The sequence below is a fragment of the Falco cherrug genome, chromosome 2 (assembly GCF_023634085.1).
Source record: "Falco cherrug isolate bFalChe1 chromosome 2, bFalChe1.pri, whole genome shotgun sequence".
Lineage (NCBI taxonomy): Eukaryota > Metazoa > Chordata > Aves > Falconiformes > Falconidae > Falco > Falco cherrug.
Genome location: NC_073698.1, coordinates 101,368,033 through 101,385,708, shown reverse-complemented (window position 1 = coordinate 101,385,708; position 17,676 = coordinate 101,368,033). Strand labels below are relative to the sequence as shown.

At 41.5% G+C, this 17,676-nt stretch overlaps 1 protein-coding gene across 4 annotated transcripts in view; it reads right to left on the bottom strand.

Annotated features, from left to right (window-relative positions):
• Positions 1-17,676, bottom strand: part of GRIK1 (glutamate ionotropic receptor kainate type subunit 1) — a 174,457-nt gene that overhangs the window by 9,345 nt on the left and 147,436 nt on the right. For 2 of the 4 annotated variants that reach the window (XM_055702712.1, XM_055702714.1), the window contains 4 exons: positions 13,986-14,203; positions 8,272-8,497; positions 3,718-3,968; positions 1,152-1,317 (listed from right to left, as the gene is read on the bottom strand). In XM_055702712.1, coding sequence (XP_055558687.1) covers positions 1,168-1,317; positions 3,718-3,968; positions 8,272-8,497; positions 13,986-14,203 — 845 coding nt within the window. In that variant the 3' untranslated portion in view covers positions 1,152-1,167. The remainder of the gene's footprint in view (positions 1-1,151; positions 1,318-3,717; positions 3,969-8,271; positions 8,498-13,985; positions 14,204-17,676) is intronic. The other 2 variants (XM_055702713.1, XM_055702711.1) reach the window with 1 other exon arrangement.

Here is a 17,676-nt window from a genome sequence, read left to right as displayed (position 1 = left end):
GGATGGGAAATGGATTGGTGAAACTGGTGGTAAGCTGGGGTGTAATGACATACAGATAAAAAGGTAATCAGGTTTTGAAAACATGGTTGTTTGCCACAGTTCATGACATCCTGTGAGCTGTCATTTCTATACATTTTGTATATCCCAAATTGTCATGTTTCTTGGTGGCAACAACAGATCCAATCCATTGTCTCCTTCCCTATAAGTCCCCAGACTAGCTGAGGACCAGAGGAAATCCTGCCAGAGTTATCCTTACAGGATTTAAAAAGCATCCAGTACCAACCTCCTACACAAAAGTTTCTTTGTGCATTTCAATATGCAAAGCAATGCCTAGGCTTTGCTGTTTAATATAAAATTATACCCTGATTTCTCCACAAAGGAGTTTTCTATGTTACAAAGCCTTACAATAGTGAACATCATGAATTGCTCAAGCCAGTGGAGTTATTCTGTGAACGGTGTGTACTAGGGGTGCCTGAGGGTGCTTTTATTGAATATGTTCTTAAATGTTAATGGCTGCATGGCATAAAATGTAACTGATAGATATGATTTTGTGCTGTGATAGTTACTTGGAGGCTTTGGCTAATGAATTTTAAATGGATGAATTAAAATTCATTAAATATTGACACTGGGAATAAGATATGCCAGCTAAAAATCTCTGGCTGCTTATAACAGGGGTTCAGAAAGTTAATGGAGCCCTGCAGGTTATCTTCTGAGGTTTATAAAGAACTGGCTGGCCCACTTGCTGAATGCTTCAGCAGCGACCAAGCTAAATATTTCTCCACGCTTTCTGTAATGAAACTGTCATTGGTTTACTCAGGTTTGGTAGGAGATGAAAAGGAGGTAAATAATTTTTCTTACCTGAGAAAGGTGAATCACCCCATAAAATGACAAGATGACAATTGTACATAGAGACTGTGATAATTCTTAAAATCTGCTACAGTCTATTACACTCACTTTTTGCTGTAGGTGTAATTATTCTCTGTGATATGCATTTAAACTGCCCAAATTTCTAGGACTTTGACAATTTGTGTTAGATAAGCTTATCTCCTGCTGAAGCAAGTGGCACTTTGTGGTCATTAAGTATGGGTTGGTGAGTACAACCTTTGTCATTATGTGCGCTGTTTAAGTTTAATCTTTTACATTGGACACACCTTTTTTCTTTCCTGACTATACAGTGTGAATTGAGGGCTGTGTTCGAATCCCTCGCTCCTCTCGGATTAACTTGCCACAGTCTAACTCCGTAGATAAGGTGGTGCCAGAGGTGGAGTTGGACGGATGGGTTTGCTTACATTGTAGTCCGTAAAAGAAACAAAAGGCCTTGCATGCAAGAAAAAAAAATGGAGAAAAATAAATAAATGAAAGAAGTAAAATTAAAAACAAACATGAAAATGAAATTCAAAAGCTATTTAAATCAAAAGATATTCTATTTATGGAAACAGAAAAGTCATAAATTGCATTCAACTCATGCTTTGGATTAGCTTAGTGATAATATACACTGTATAGCATTTTCCATCCAAGCCTCTTATTTCACCAGAATGAAAATAAAACAAGCTGAGAGAAATCAGAAAGTTACACTGGAATTGCTAGTATTCTACTTTCTGTAAAATTACTTCTGGAAAACAAGTATGATATTGCCACATTAACTCACTTAAAGATTTCAATTCTTAAGAGTCTGCTTATAATAAGCAACACATTTCTGTGAAACAGTAGTACACTTTCGGAAATGGTATATGTATATATGCCTATATGTATTCCTGAATATTATGTTATTCACCCAACATATTGCTAAGTAAATTAACGATTACATGATGTAAAGCTTCATATCTACTTTAATTATGATTTCAGGACTGCATTGCCTTTCCCAGACTCCTGAAGAGTTTCCTGGGTATTCTGCACTGTACTGGCATTTATAGTAAACATTTTAATTGACTGCAACTGTTCTCCAAAACATATTTGTATGAAAGATCTCCTGAGACTTGAATTAAACAAAGATATTGATACATCCTTTATGTATTTTGTGCTAAAACTGTTCTATAGGGTTAAAGTACTAATCAGAAAGCTGCAATATGTGCAAAATACATTCATTCTTTATCTCTGGCTTATTCCAGAACAGGAACACTTTGATTAATATGGCCTGCAAAATTGCTCCACAGGAGCTGCACCTGTTATTCATAGATAGTCCCATTGCCTTTAATGAGGGCTTGCTCAGGCACATGTGAAGGAGGTGTCTGCATGGAGAGGAGCTACTCTTTCCTGCAAGATACTGTGAGGACCAAGTCCACTGACATTGGCATTAGGTGCCATGGACACAGAATAACACCAAGTGCCATTCAGAAAATGAGGATGTGTGGTAGGATTCAGCTCACTTCCTTTCAGCTGCCTGAACAGCAGGCGTGTAGCCTCAGCTTGCACTGATCCCTTTCTGGCAGCGGGAAGGTACAGGTGATTTCTCCCACCCAAAATCAGATGTTACCTTTTCTGCTTGATTTTACCCAGATGTTAATCCCTCTCATATCCCAGCACCACTGCTGTATGCAGTGTAAACTGCCCCTCTGAGAATGATCTCCTTCTCCCAGTCATCCCTGCTGCTTTTGTTAAGACTATTTTTCTCAACAGTCATTTCTGACATTTATGTTATCAGCCTTGCAGGATTACACCTTGGATGAAGAGGATGATCTGCCTGTGGAAAAACAACTGCCTTTGCCGTCTAAAAGTCAAAGTGAGCTTCAACAGCTCACTCCTAAGTAGATGCCTCATGCCTAGAAACCTGAAGTTAGGTGATACCTTGCTCTTGGTGATTGCATCAGGGGTCGCCAATCCTGCAGTGCAATGTGACCCTTGTCCCTATGACAAGTCCTGTTGAAGTGAAGAGGATCAGGGCAGCTATAGCACTTGAGCAAAACAAGGCCATGTTAGGGTCTAGGACATGGCCAGAACCAAACCAGCACTAGGGAAGGCAGCCAGAGTAAGAGGGCTGGACGGCAACTTCAAGAACAGACTCCAAGTTGCTGCTCATGCCTTGTTTCTTTTACAGCAGCTGGTGGTTCAGTAAACGGGTGTTTACACTCTATTTTAATGATTGATTCTATCTCACAAACTGCTGTAATACTCAAGGCGTGATTTATACACAGCATTTCCTTTGTTTTCCCTCTCTCCTTTTAAATTGCTCATTACACTTCAGTGGAGCTATAACTAGAATTTCTTTGGCTCCATAATCTTACTTTACTGTGGCATCCATCACCTTTCAGTAGGTCTCCCCGCTTTGAAATGCATGCTTCAGCACAGCGTGTAAACCCCTGGCTGTGAAAAAAAATGCTTTCTAGAGCAAGAGAAAAATGACACTTGTGGATTTGGAAGTACATTCCTGTTGTCACTCCAAGAGCCGATGCTAATGCCATATAAAAAAAGAATCTGGTTGTGTTTTATTCCTTTCCAATGTAATTTATACTTGAAGTCTTAAAGATCAAGCAGAAACTGTTTGAGAAACTAATTGCTCTTGTTCTGCACTGCCATACTAAGCAAAACTAATTGGACTGTGGGTAAGGTACTTCCCTACCCTTATTAATAAATTATTTATCTTTAGTGCCAGAAATGCATGGCGAGAGTTCAGCAATACAAAATCTGCGCTCCAGCAAAGAGACATATAAGGCAGTCACCTCCACATCCACAAACCTCACCCTCCCAGAAACATAAGCAAGCTGGAAATGGATGACTCACCTGCTCAATATCGCTGTTTTTCCTTGATTTATATATAAATTCACCAATGGCTACAAACACGGAAAGAACAAGCCCTGCAGCGAGCACGATGAAGATGCCCCCAATATTCTCCACCCCAAGAGCACTGGCTTCTTTGCTGTCCTCCTCGGGGCAGCCGTTGCCTCGCCACCACTTTTCCTTCATCATGTGCAGCTTTCCCTCCTCCTGGAGCTGGAGGATGGCGATGGTGATCTTGTCTCTGTAAGGAGACCCTGCAAAGTGAGAGCAACACCCGTCAGTGCTCGTTGCAGCAAACCGAAGGCAGGGAGGGATCAAGCTGCTGCTGTCTGAAGTAAAAGTACTCCCTGATCACAAGACTGATTTTTCCAGCTAAAAAGTCTTGGTTTCTTTTCACCTGGAAGGAGAAAGAAAACTTTCTGTTGGTGTCTGCCCTCGGGACTGGAAAGAGAAGGCTGCTTCCGTGTGGTTATTTGTTTGAGAATTCATTATAATTTCTAGGGTCTCCTGCTGAGGTTTATTTAAGCCTTGGCAGTGGGTTTTCTTGCCAAGTAATTCCTCCAGATCATGTTTGAATATTGCTTTGAGCATCCTTTGAGACTTTCTGCTTTCCATCTTTTCTATTTACTTCAACATCTGTTTATTTTTCCTACTGCATGTAAAATGAGTAGCTAAGAAAAGCCCAGTCAGACACATTCTCTTCTCATTTATACCTGTATGAGCCCACAAATCCACTTCAGCTGCCTTACAGCTTGTAAGAACACAAGACGGCCAAGTCTTCTTTTCTGTGACTTGCAACAATATTGGCACTGCAAGCTGAGAATAGCAACTATTTCAGGCTTTTTATTTGCAGGCCAGCAGCTTGCTAAACGGTGTCTCTTCAGGCTCAGCAGCATTAATGGGCCAGTATCTGGCAAATAGTGGGGTCACGTTGGGCGGTTCAATCTGTTTAGGTTTGCCTCTCATGTGCTCAGCTCTGGCTCTCCATCTTCCAGAATCTCTGCCACCTCTAAGTCCCTTCAGCCAACTCGTGCTGTCGCAGAAGCACATGACTGTAGCCCTAAAGGGGGACAAAGGAGAGGCTTGCCTCTCGCCCCGCTTCTGGAGCAGCGCCTAGTTAAAGGAAATTGCTACGGTTGTCTTTTCCCACATTGCCAAAAGCCAAAGTTATCAACAATAATAGCAGTAATCCTGTTATTAATTATAATAGGCAAGTGGAAGTTGATTTCGGCATTGTGAGAGAGAGACTTTTCTTTATGGGGCAAGGATTTTATGATGGTAAGCGGGAGAGGCTTACAAGAAAGGCTGTTTGGCTCTAAAGGCATATATGTGCCCCCAGATCCTGCCATGTTGGACTTCCTACAGTTGGAAGCATTTAGTGTCTGGGCTGAAATACGGTGTCACCGGTCCTCTGCCCATGTAGCTAACTACCATCCATCCCTTTGTCTCCTTTAGTGCATTAATAAGACTATCTTCTTAAGCTGTTATTTCACCGATAGTGAAAAGTTACGTTTTCCTGCAAATTAAAGCAGTTACAAGTCTCAATCTGATCAAGGTAAACAAAATACGCATCTAAATAGCCTTGGAAATCTGACCTCACAGCTTCTGTTCTCTTCCTTATATTGCCATGCAGGACATTAGTAAAAATAATTGTACCATGAATACAAGTCCCTCTCTCTGCTTTCCATTTCCTTTAGCCTGCAGCATTGTCTGAGGAGAGTCAGTGTGAAAAACATTGCAGTTCTTCATTTGTTGCGCCAACACTCAGCTATTTTTCAGTATACCTTACTGCCAGCACTGGGACATGCTGTGACCACAGATGCCAAGAGACATGTGTCAGATTATACAAAGTCCATCTGGGAAGCCAGCAATCAGCAGCCACTCCTTGAGGGAACCAGCTTTGAAAGGAAAATACGCCTGCTGTAAGAATAGATGATTTCTATGCATGCTATTAAAGAACCAAAAATAAGCACAAAAAACCCCCAAAACAGAAACACCTTCAAAACAAAAAATAAAAAAATTAAAAAAAAAAAAAAGGGGAAAAAAAGTTAACTATTCACACTGAAAACAGCAGTGCCTCTCAGAAGAAAGAGCAGAATTGTGTCTACAGCTAGAGTCTGTTAGATTGTAGGACTCATTTATTTTCCCTTGTCTGAAAGGGCATAGCTGTTAGGTAAAGTGAAGCAGCCTGAATCTCAACACAGGATTTGTGGGGACGTTCATTCTTTCTTCTGATGTTTATGTTGCCAGCAGGATTACCACAATTCATCTTGAGGGTAGCAGGTACATCTATATTTCTACACATGCTTTTAAAGTTTGTCAGGTGTGCCTGGAGTGCTGGATTGGTGATGTTCTCTTGGTGAGCACTAAAACCACACACAAATCCATCTCAACAAATCTCTTTGAATATTCAGCGTATCATTTACGACCTCTGAGCTATTAACAACCTACCTCTCAGGCCAAGCAGCGCATCAATTTACTTTCTTACCGGTCTCCCAAGTAACTGGCAATAGCTTTAGTGTTAGAATTACTAGCATCAGCACTGGCAGTGACACTGGAATTAATACCTGTCCTGACATCTATAATAATGTTGCTTTCTTCAACCAGATTCCTCCCAGGGTGGCATTTTGCATAGGTTTTGCTTAGAGGTGCCTTTGCTACTGCATATTTCTAGAGTGCATTAAATTCAGCACCAACCATCATTGCAGATTTTTCATTAGTAATGGTCTTTGCCAAGAATCTGATGAAAGCCCTCCTTTCTGCAACCCATCGGCTCCGTAATAAACATAAATGGAGATGTTTGTTGATACACCTAAATCCCCTTTATCCTAACTCAGCACAAAGAAGTAGGAAGACAGCCTATACCTGCAGTTCTTTACTTGCAGAAGATGCTCTGCTAAAATAGTAGCTTTCTTGGATTTATAGAACTTTTGAAAATTCACCTTCCTGTTTCTTTGGAAGCTAAATAGTGATGATATTCAGCTCATTCATTGGAAATTTTGCAGTGCAAGGCATACTTTTGCTGCTGCAAACTCTAGCCATGTGGTTGTGCATTTTCCTGAAGGAACAAATGCAGACCAGTTAAGACATGCTGAAACTTTGGTGTTAAGGGTTACAAACAAGTCTTTTTTTTTTTTTTCTTTTTCATACAGCTTCTGCAATCACTAGTCTTGAATGCTATGAGAAAAACAACAGAGCCTTTAGGGTCCATTTAAATAGTGGAAGAATCTCCATGGCTTATTTTGTTTTACGAAATCCATCATTTAAGAATTTAAGATGCCTGATGGCACTGCGTTATTCCACATTTCTTGGATATATCTATTCCCCTGAATTTTGCTGGTTTTCCTTAAGAAAAAAAAAAAAAAAGGTACATTTATAATCTGAGAAACATCTTATAAATATATTTCACAGCTGTATTTCCAATGGATGCACTCTCTCTGAGGATTACCATCTGTTCCAATTATTCCTTCATTGTTCTTGGTTTAAACTGTGGCAGCTTTATAACTGCAATGAAACTCTTGCTGTACATTTGTCTTTATTCAGGATTTTAGCTTTCGTATCATTTTCCTCAGGGTGAGAAGCCTGTTCTCACATAGCCAGTGGAAAGATATACTTAAAATATTATCTATATGACAATCTGTCTGAGGTACTCAGTAGCATAAAGAATCACAGTTCAAAGTGCAGTGGTGTTTCTCTTTTATTTATATCTGGTCTACCAAGCAACCGATGGACCAAATACTTCACCTGTTATATCTGTGTAAACTGATATTGCCTTGAGTAATTTCCCCGAAGACAATAAAACTGCATAGCTCTTAACTAAGCATGGCATAGTAAATGCGTTTTTGAGCAGTATGGAGAAGTATATTACACAGGAAAGAGATCTGGCTGCCCAGTGCCAGTTGTTCACAAGAACACAGCACAAAAAACTGAAACACTTTCTAATTCTTTACAAGATATTGAAAAGGACACTGGATATGCTAAAAAAGGTCTACTGGAAAGAGTTCACGGAGATCGGGAATCTTAAGACTCTTCTTAGATCAGAACACTGAAATCCCTGATACAGATGCAAAAACTTGCAATTGTTTCTCGCTGGTTTTATGTGTTGCTCTGAGGTAAATAGATCAGAAATTCATCTATTTTCATGCAGCTTTCTTTGGGATGCATACATGGGACATAACATTTATCCTGCCCACTTCCACGTTCCCAGAGACACTATGTGATTTCTCAAACTAAATTTGATTTCAGTAGAGCAACTTGCACCTCAAGCAGCACAGAGGATACCCAGTTTGCTACAAATGGGATGCTCCAGAAGGCAAGCAGGTCACTCGACATCATTCTGCAGATGCAGCCTGCACTGTCACGTTCCCTCTTGCTTGCAGAGACTGCTTGCAGATGAGCTGGGCAAGAGTTGATGTTTTGCCTAAAAGGAGGCTCCTAGGGTCTGCTCGATGAGAAAGGTTTCTGAAAGACTAGGACATGTTTCAAACGGCCACCTAAACTTCTGAAGGGGACATTGCTGGGTGTGCTCCACAGCACCCATGCTGGAAAGCATCTTACCTATAGGTGTTCCCACTCCGTAGCCTTTCGAATCAATGAGCCCCCCGATCTGGGTGAGATTGCAGTTTCTCTGAGTCACGTATTCTATGCTGGTTGACTCCATTAGCAGTGCATAGTCTGTTGTGAGCACACGCTGGATTCCCTCATCGTTGTTCTTCACCAGCGCTGTCTGCTGCCTGCTGCTCATGAACGCCCACATCTTCTCGTATGTTGATATTTTGGATTTCTAAGGAGGGAAAACAAGGGCAGAGAATCACACCAGCACCCAAATTACACTTGTAAAATATTCCTCAGCCTTTTGTTGTGGCTGATGCCAATAGCACATCTTGAACACAAGAGAATCGGTAGCAGGGTTTTCCTTCCCACGGCCTTTTTCTCTTACTGTGCTTTGTGCTGAGGAATCTCTTTTTTTTCACTTCCTTTGCAGTGCCAGGAACTTCATTACTGGCACGACTGCGAAGTGCTTTGAAGTTTTTTGGGCTAATGCTGTTACATGGATTACAGCACATAACACAGCTAAATTAGCACAGCTGCATCCTGCTGTTCATAGAAGCAGTGCTTCTGCCTGTCAGGGTAAACACACTACTCCAAATGCCTGATGATGAATAAAGTACTGGCTCTTTTGTATTGTATCACTTGCCTAGAAGTCATGCACTTCAAGGGTAAAGCTTGAGAAACAAAGCCAAAGCAGCTCCTAAGAAAACTTTTGCTTTCTGCTTTCCTTGCAATCAAGACTCAAGGACTTCATCCTTCTCCCACTGAAATTAAGGTGTTTGCCAGGAGGAATCCTGACAGTGTACGTGTCCTGTGTCAATACCCAGCTGCACAGGGAAGAGAGATGCTGGAAGTCCCAGCCACCTCCATACAGTGTCAAACATCCCTTCCTCCCTGCTCCTTTCTCTGTGCTGGGGGAAGCCCACAAAGGACCCAGGCACCCTGCAGAGAAAGACAGTGCCAGTGGCCCCTTGTTCCCACTTCTGCCTTTGTTGGGACATACAAAAAGAAAAAAACTGAACCTGCTCAGGGATGTGCTGGAGCCCTGTGCCTGCTATACTCAAGATGTGCTGCCTACAAACCCCAAAATCTTCAAGTGCTCATGTGCATAGGAATGAAGCTGGGTTAATCAGCATTGATAATGCACAGCTGTGGGCTGGCTTCAGGGGTGTCGGGTTGGCTGATGTAGATCAGGTGCAGCTGTGGCTGGTGCTGTTAAGAGGTTGGGCAGCCAAGGAAGAGGGAGTAACCAAGGAAGAGAGAGGAGGAAGAAGCAAGAGGAGAGAGAGTGTGGGCCCTGGGTGAGGCGAGACAAGGAGAAGGCAGCAGAGGGACTGGCATGAAGAGTGTGTTGGTATGAGACGGTAAAAGAGTGTGTTGCTATGTGGTGGTAAAAGACCTTGTTGTGGCCGGTTAGTTTGGAGAGCACTGTGATGCTGACACAGTACTGACATGATTAAACATCTCCCTTCCTTGTATGCTCTCAAACAACATTGAAAACACAATGCCACTTCTGGATGACATATCAAGGCAGACCTACAGACTGCTGAATCATCAGAAACTGTCAACAGAAAGGAGTTTGTCTCAAGATAGCCTAGCGTGAGCCAGACAAACCAGCTTTTTAATGTAAATATGAGCTGAGGATGTTCCACACACTTAATGTTTCCCCAGTTCTGGAGCAGTATACTCTCACTTCCGTTGTGGGCCTTATCTTTGGTTTACAGCTATCGTAGCTAATTTTAGGCTCACTGTGTGGAGGCCATATGTACTTATTAAACGCCAGTGTCTGGGGCGTTCCTGTGAGAAGCTGATTTTCTGGTTCTTTGAGCTTTAAATGTTAATATGCTTCAACTGTAAATTCAATACCTGTGAATGTCAGCTAAATCCTGCCTAAGTTTGGTAAGTCACAGGATACCACTAAACTTTGAATGCAGTTAAGTGGCTCTTTCCTGGTAGAAACCACTTTTACTGCTCAGTTGGGAATACTTGTTGAAATTGATGGTATGTTTATGCAGTAGATGGAGTCTGATATTGAATTTACGAGAAGGATGTGCTCTTTATTCAGATGAGTTTGAAAGAAAGATCTTAGCTTCTCGACTTGCCAATTCCCATTTTTTTCAGGATAGGCCATATACCAAATTCTGGCCTTTGGATCCTCATTGATTTTAGGGGAAACATGGCTGCACACCAGAAGGTAGGAGCTGGCAAGAGTTGTAACATGAGATTAAGATCTATTATCACAGAGGGGCAAGAAAGCCATGCAAGATTTATAGATGTGTTGGAAACGGAGCAGGACAGCAGTCTGGAGAAATATGAGTGTGTCACAATTTATGGAGGTGAAACACCTTGCCTTCAGTTGGACTTTTCCCAGATTTGGATGTGTACACAGGTGGTGAATGCTGAGAGATCCTGCTGGCTTGCCTGCTTAGAACCCCATCCCCTCACTGGAGGACTCCTTAAGTGTCCAGGCCCTGTTTTCTGGCTATTTTCATCTGGTATGGACAGATCTGGGATCTCTGTACAGGGAGGAGGCTGACTCTGAGGTTCCTTCAAAGTCAGAACTCCCATTTTTCCCCACAAATGATTTCAATTGCTTTTGTTTCCATTTCCCCCATTACCAGGCTAGAAGGCACAGTCACTGCAGAAACTTTCTTGAAAATATTGCCTCTTTAGCAATAGTTTTTCTGGGGACACTATTACAACAGGGATACTAGTGTAAGGCATTCAGAATTAGTAGAAAACCACAACTGTTAGTATATACAATATAAACAAGACTAAATAAAAAGTGATGTAAGTTTAAATAAATAGAGTTTTCAGAAAAGCAGTGGAAGTACCTTGCTTTTCTTGTATGATTCCCAACCTGCATCCCATCCATGGGAACACTGCGTAATACATCTTTCAGGGGCTTCCTGCTGCTACTGGAAGCATAAAGTCCTAAACCAAAGCTCTTTGGAGTTTGCTTCATGCCAGGATCTTTTTCTGCACTTCGTCTTTAGAAATCCTTTTACCATGTGTGTCTCTTATTGTCCTGAAAATCAGACTCGTCTGATCTCTTCATATCATGTCCCACACCACAGGCACTCTCATGTTCCTTTCTCCTCCATAGCGACGAGAGCCCGGAGTGTCATGGTTTTGCTTTAAAAAAATGTTCATCTGAAAGAATCTGTTGTTTCTCTTGGCATTTCTTGGCACAGTCCTTAGATAAATCGAATCTTGCACCACAGGAAGCACTTGGAACAGTGACCCATCCTTAGTGCAACCCAGACCTGCACTACACTCCTGCAGGACATCTTTACTGCTGTTGCACCTGGTTGTGCTGATTCTTCCTTTCCCTATCCCCATCCCACCAGCACTCCCAGGTGGCAGGACTGTCTCTGCAGCACAGGCTGCCCATTGTGAAAAGCAACTTTCCCCCCAGCTCAGCTCCTTCAGCCCTCGAACTGCAGGGCACGGCTGTCCAGGGGTACCCCCGGGCACTGGGGCACTCCCAGAGTCCATCATGGCATGGGGCAGCCCAGGGGAAGCTGTCCAGACCAGGTCAGGACTTCACAGCTTGCCAAAAAGAGGCAGAGTTATTTCAGGTGTCTTCTCTAGAACTGTTATGGCAAAGGTGCTTTTTCTTAAACTATACGGTAATGCACATGCGGTGCGGGAACAGGAGTAACTGCTGCCCAGAAGCCCTCACTTCTGCCTTCTCCCAATTCCAGGTCTCTCACTGACGTGTGTGTGTGTGCTTACTTAGCTCAAGAAGTATATGCAGTATTTTACAGTCCGAGGGAGGGAAAGTCATGCCCTCACAGAGCACACAGTCTTCCTTTTGCATACATAAGCATCTATTGTATTTATTGTACCAAGACCTCCTCTGTGTGTTTGTTGTTGTTTTTTTTAAGTTTTGGATAGCATAAAGAAATCTTAATTTTGTGAGGATCTTGAAGGGCCTCTGTAATAAAAATAACACCTTTTACATAACACTGTGTGCGTCTCACTGGTTTACAACTGTGATAAATTGTATTTTTCATGCATCTTTCATTATGTCACCTTCACTCTGCCAGAGAATCCATCTCCGTTCTGTAAAAAACAGTGTCCTTTCACTTGTGTTTGTGGACACATGTATTTCAGGTACAAGTAAGCTAGCATGTATAACATATAAATATGCCTGTTTTGTTGGGTTTTTTTAAAGGCTTACATTCTTTTCAGCCTAGAAATTTTAACCTCAGGGGTTAATGGTGAAAATAAAATATCAGTGTAAATCTGGAAACAGCTCTAGAAATTTGTTCTGAACATCTCATGTTGAAATTCGGAAGCTACTTCCTGTAAAAAAAATGGAAGCAACTTTTCAATTTTCTCTCTGACATTGGATTTGACTTCAGAATAGCAATGGCAATAACCATCTTTTGGCAGTGAAGAGCTCTTAGACCAAGGGAGTTTCCCAGAGTCCTTCAGAAGGTGGCACGGCTGCTTCCTCCCACCTTATATTCCCGATGAGAGTCCAGTAGTTGCCGTACACAGTTACCAGAAATATCTCCAGCTGGGTTTCCCGGCATATCTTAATGGAAACGTCAGCTCATCATTTCAAGAACTGACTATAACAAGGCTCTGAAAAATACTGTACTTTATGCATTTCTTTCAGCATGGAAACATTTCTATTCAGCCACAGGAGAGCCATTACAAGGGCAGTTCACCCTTGACAGCTCCAGCAGGGATAGCCTGCCATCAGATCTGTTACGTGATTGAAATGTCCTTGATGAGCATTATTTGTTTTGAGAGATGAACCAAATACTTTAGCCAAGATCATTTTTCTGTGTAAGCATTTTGCCTCATGTGGAAGCATGAAGGGCTTGTGGTTAAAGCAGGGCAGGGGGCTCGGGCTGGAGCAGCAGGGGAGAGGGCTTGTCCATGGCATGAGGGTTATTTTGCCCCAAATACTGCTTCCCCACAGTGCCTCATTCTCTTCAAAGGCACTGCATATTGGGCTATCTATGAACGCCATCCTTATATGTTACAGTGAAAAGCATGGTACCAGTTCATTCAATGCTTAACTTCCCTGCCGAGACTGCTGTTGAAGCTGCTAATTAATTCTAATTGTCAGAGGATTTTTGTGCATATATTCTATATTTATAGCTTGCTGGCTTTTACATTGACATTTTATGAGATTAACCCATTTGATACGTAATTAATACTAATAGTGAAGAAAAAAATACAGTTATCCACAAAACAACTAGCCACAGAAAATAGTCTTTTACTTACAGATGTGTTTGGTGTGTATGTGTCCCGTATTACTACTCTGTGTAATACTGACCATGGACCATTTTCAGAAAGGGACAAACAAACATGCATTTTGACTGCCTGCTGTATTATTGTGATGCAAATGTGACCTTCAAAAGTGATCTTAGCCAAGTCGCTGGAAAAAGCTGAAATCCCACCCCGAGAAGCAACCTGGAGGAGAATGTCCCTAGGTCCATGCCCTGGTTCCCTTCAGATCAAAGGCACGGGTTTGCTCCTCACAGCAGTATAGCAACAGGTTGTTTCTCCATATATCTTGGGGGGAAAAATTCCCATCTTTTAAATTACAATTGCTTAAGGATCCTCTATGGATTTGGGCAAGTGAGGTATTTACCTACTACTTTAATCCTTTCAAATGTTGCGATTCCGCTTCACTATTTATCACTGGAGGGCCATGAGTCAGTCTGACTGTACAGAGCTAGCTGATGCCATCTTACCTTGAAGAAGGTCATTGTGGATCCATCTCTAACAGCCCCATACTCTATCTTGGTTTGCTTTGCCAAATCGTCTGCTGAATCAATGGGGGATTCCATCCTCTCCACAGTCAGGAAGGCAGCCAGGTTGGCAGTATAGGATGAGATTATGATTAAGGTGAAAAACCACCATATTCCTCCAACTATTCTGGTAGAAAGAGCTTTGGGCATCAGCTCTGATCCTGTTACAATATCATCAAAACAATCATGTTAAAATGATGCTGAGAGATGCCTTTCCTGATACCGCAGACTGGTTTTAGGCACAGAATGCTTTTATGAGCTGTAGTATGATAAAATGATTTAAACAATAATCTCACAGATGCACAGCTAACATTTATAATGGTAACACACTGTGAAGGGGATGTATGCCATGATATATGACAAATGGAATTATCCTTGGGTCTAAGCCCCATTACATCTCTGAGCTAATGCTCATTGTGATACTAACCTCTTACATTCCCAGCAAGCTATACTAGTATTTTTGTCCATTTCCTGAATCCCTTTTTGCCAGTATACTGTAATCAATTATTTAAACAGAGATCTTTAGCAGAATGCTATTCTGCTTACAAGCTACCTGGCAGAAACACCTTACAAAAGAAACCTGCCCCGTGCATCCTGTTGACATACCCAAGCAGAAGCAGAGCCATCAGTACGGTTCCAGTGAACTCATCAGCCTACAGGAACCTGAGCTCAAAATCTTGAATACGTCTTACTACAAATGTGTGACTTACATTTGAAAATTCAGAGGGTGAGTGGACGCATCCTTTGGATCTACAGGGCAATGCAAAGTTTTGGACAGTGTATTCAACACTCATTATTACTGAAAAGGTTTTAGCAGATTTGCCTGCATGTCACAGACAAATAGCACATGTGGGTGTTAAGTGCACTGAAATGGCTTCTAAACAGCGCAGACAATCTGCATTTAAGCCACACAGTTACTTGTGTTTCTAAGCATTCTGGTGCAAGTTTTGTGCTGTTTTTTCCAGAGGTGTTCCCACTGAACTTAGCTCATTATGTGGGATTCAAGGATCTGGTTCAGCAAAGCACTTAGACAGCCACTTGAATACTTTTGATTTCAAAGCTAAGCCTTTGCATAATTACTTTGTTGATGAACGATGGACTTAAGAAAGTACTTAAGTGCCTGTGAATGGAGATGTCAGCACGTAAACCTTTCGATATGACAAACATATTTCTATTATTGGAAAAATGTGTCGACCTATTATCTTTCCCCAGCTATTTAATGATTTCTGTAGGAAATTTAAACATGTGACAGAGAGTATTTTCAGACTTTGCAAAAACTCTGAATGCCACTTTTGGAGCAAAGACCAAAAGGGTGAAAACTTTCCAAACAACCAGCAGATTTAACTTAGTTTTGTAAACATATAGACATGTGTCTTAAAGGTCAAAACTAAACATAGCCCAAGGGTTTAAGTCAGTTAAGTAGAATTGCCAAACTGCGAGAGCAGATGCTCTGCCTGTGCAGCCCTGTGTGGCCCTGGTGCTGCACGGATTTCAAATTAAGCCAAAGTCTAAAAGCTAAAACTCTCATTTGAAATTTTGGAGTCTAAATGTACCTGTTTTGAGAGCTGTAGCTCTATACAGGTTTGTGTTTGTGGTCTGTTGTAATTTTTGCTCTTCAGATTAGGATGTTTTTTGTTGGTGGGTTTTTGTGGGGTTTGGGTGGTTTTTTTAATACAGTGAAATCTTTTTTCATTTTTGTATTGTTGCCCTCAGGAATGTGTGTGTTTATTTCTAAGTGGGGTTGACCTGCAAAAGCTGGCTTCTAGGAGTGCTGATTCAGTTCATCCTGGAGGTATTATTTCTTTTAAGTTTAGACAGCTATACAAATATAATTTCTGCACTTGGACCCTGATGCAATACCTAGTTCTGACATATACATCCCACTAATGCATAATAGCCAGATAACTTGCAGATATCTTAATAAGTAACCATGAAATCTGCCAGAGCAGCCTTACGGCAGCACAAGAGAGTAGGCAGAGAAGCCCAGTTTGCTGAATTTGTGAGGCGAGATGCCAAACCTCCTGTGATTTCCTCTAGCAAGAAGTTGTTTGTGAAAAAGCAGCAGAACACGTTCAGTTCATTTAAGCTTAAAACGCCACAGCCTATTAATTATGCAGTGAGCTACTGTTTTGCTTTCGTGAGGTGCTGAGCACACTCTCCTCCCGGCTGAACCAAGCGGGCCCAGCATTTCTTTTGATCGCTCCCATGACTGTTTCAATGCTCACCTTTTGGAGGGCCTTGATTTCAGCAAGAATCATTAATATTTGCTCCATGCTCACTGGCTTTGCCCTACATGTTCTCCTTAACCAGACGCTTCTTGTCTCACCCATTGCCCTGCTGAACAGGGGCTCTGATGGGTAGCTTTCCTTTCTGAAAGTGATAGTGCCTCTGAATGAATTGGGTGAAATGTGCCCTGTTTGGATGCTTTCAGAGTATGCATAACACATCTGAGACTTTCAGGGGGAAAACAGGGGAAATAATGTCTAAATAAAAAGTTGCTAGCAAGACTCGGGGTCAGAGACAATACTTGCTGAAGTCTCTCTAGTGCCTTTTTATGGCAGACATGACAGCCAATCCTGATCCAGACTTTGCTCACGCTCTGTAGAAAAGAGAAAGTCTGATCATCACATTTTAAAATTTAATAACAAGTGGCTTCCAATCAAGCATAACAAGCAGCTGCTGCCAACAAGAAAGAGCGTAACACTAGATGCAGAGTTTCACAACCATTCACGTCATGTTCAAACTCTTCACATTAATGATGATGAACTTACAATCACACGCACCACAAGTTTGTACATGGAAACATTTGTGTTGCCTTACAAATGTTTTTTTCTTTCTTTCTTTCTTTCTTTTTCTTTCTTTCTTTCTTTCTTTTGTTTTGTTTTTAATCTTCTTGAAAGACAAGCAGAGTCTGGTTGGGGCTGACTGTCATGTACCCAAGGTAGTGGTAACGAGCAAACACTGCATCCCACAGTTTGCTGTGGGTGATGGTAAACTCCAAAAAAGGCAGTACATTGAAACACAAAATCCTGGGGCACTTTCACACACAGGGCAACCACAGTTATATACACACACCTGCCTGATACTGTAAAACCTCAGCCTGTGTTTTACTGAGAAATTGGTAGGAAAACAAAATAAAAAAAGTAAAACAGAATGGTTCTTCCTTCATCCAACCTCATTCAAAGTAATTTCTATGAGGAAGCTCTACATCCTGTCAAGACATTAGTGCACCAATCAAAGCAAGTGCATCGTAGGTACAATACAAACTTTATTCTCTACCACATCTACGAAAAAGTCCTCCTTGTGGGTTTTTTTTTTGGTTTTTTGTTTTTTTTTTTACTGCTACTCGTATCTGTTAAAGAAGGAAGAATAAACTGTACCTGGATGAATGTAGAGATGGTTTTATATTCCTTACTTAAACGTTTAGAAATTTAGTGCTAAGGTACTGCTGGGCTTTCCTCTGGATTGCCTTTTTGGTTGTTGTCATGGGGTGGGGCTTTTTGGTTCAGCTTTTATTCAACTTGAAATGTTTGTCAGAAAATATTTCCATTCTTTTTATGAACCCCATTTTTGGTGAATAGCGATTTAATTCAAAACCTTAGAACATACCTGCCACAAACAAATGTGTTTAGTA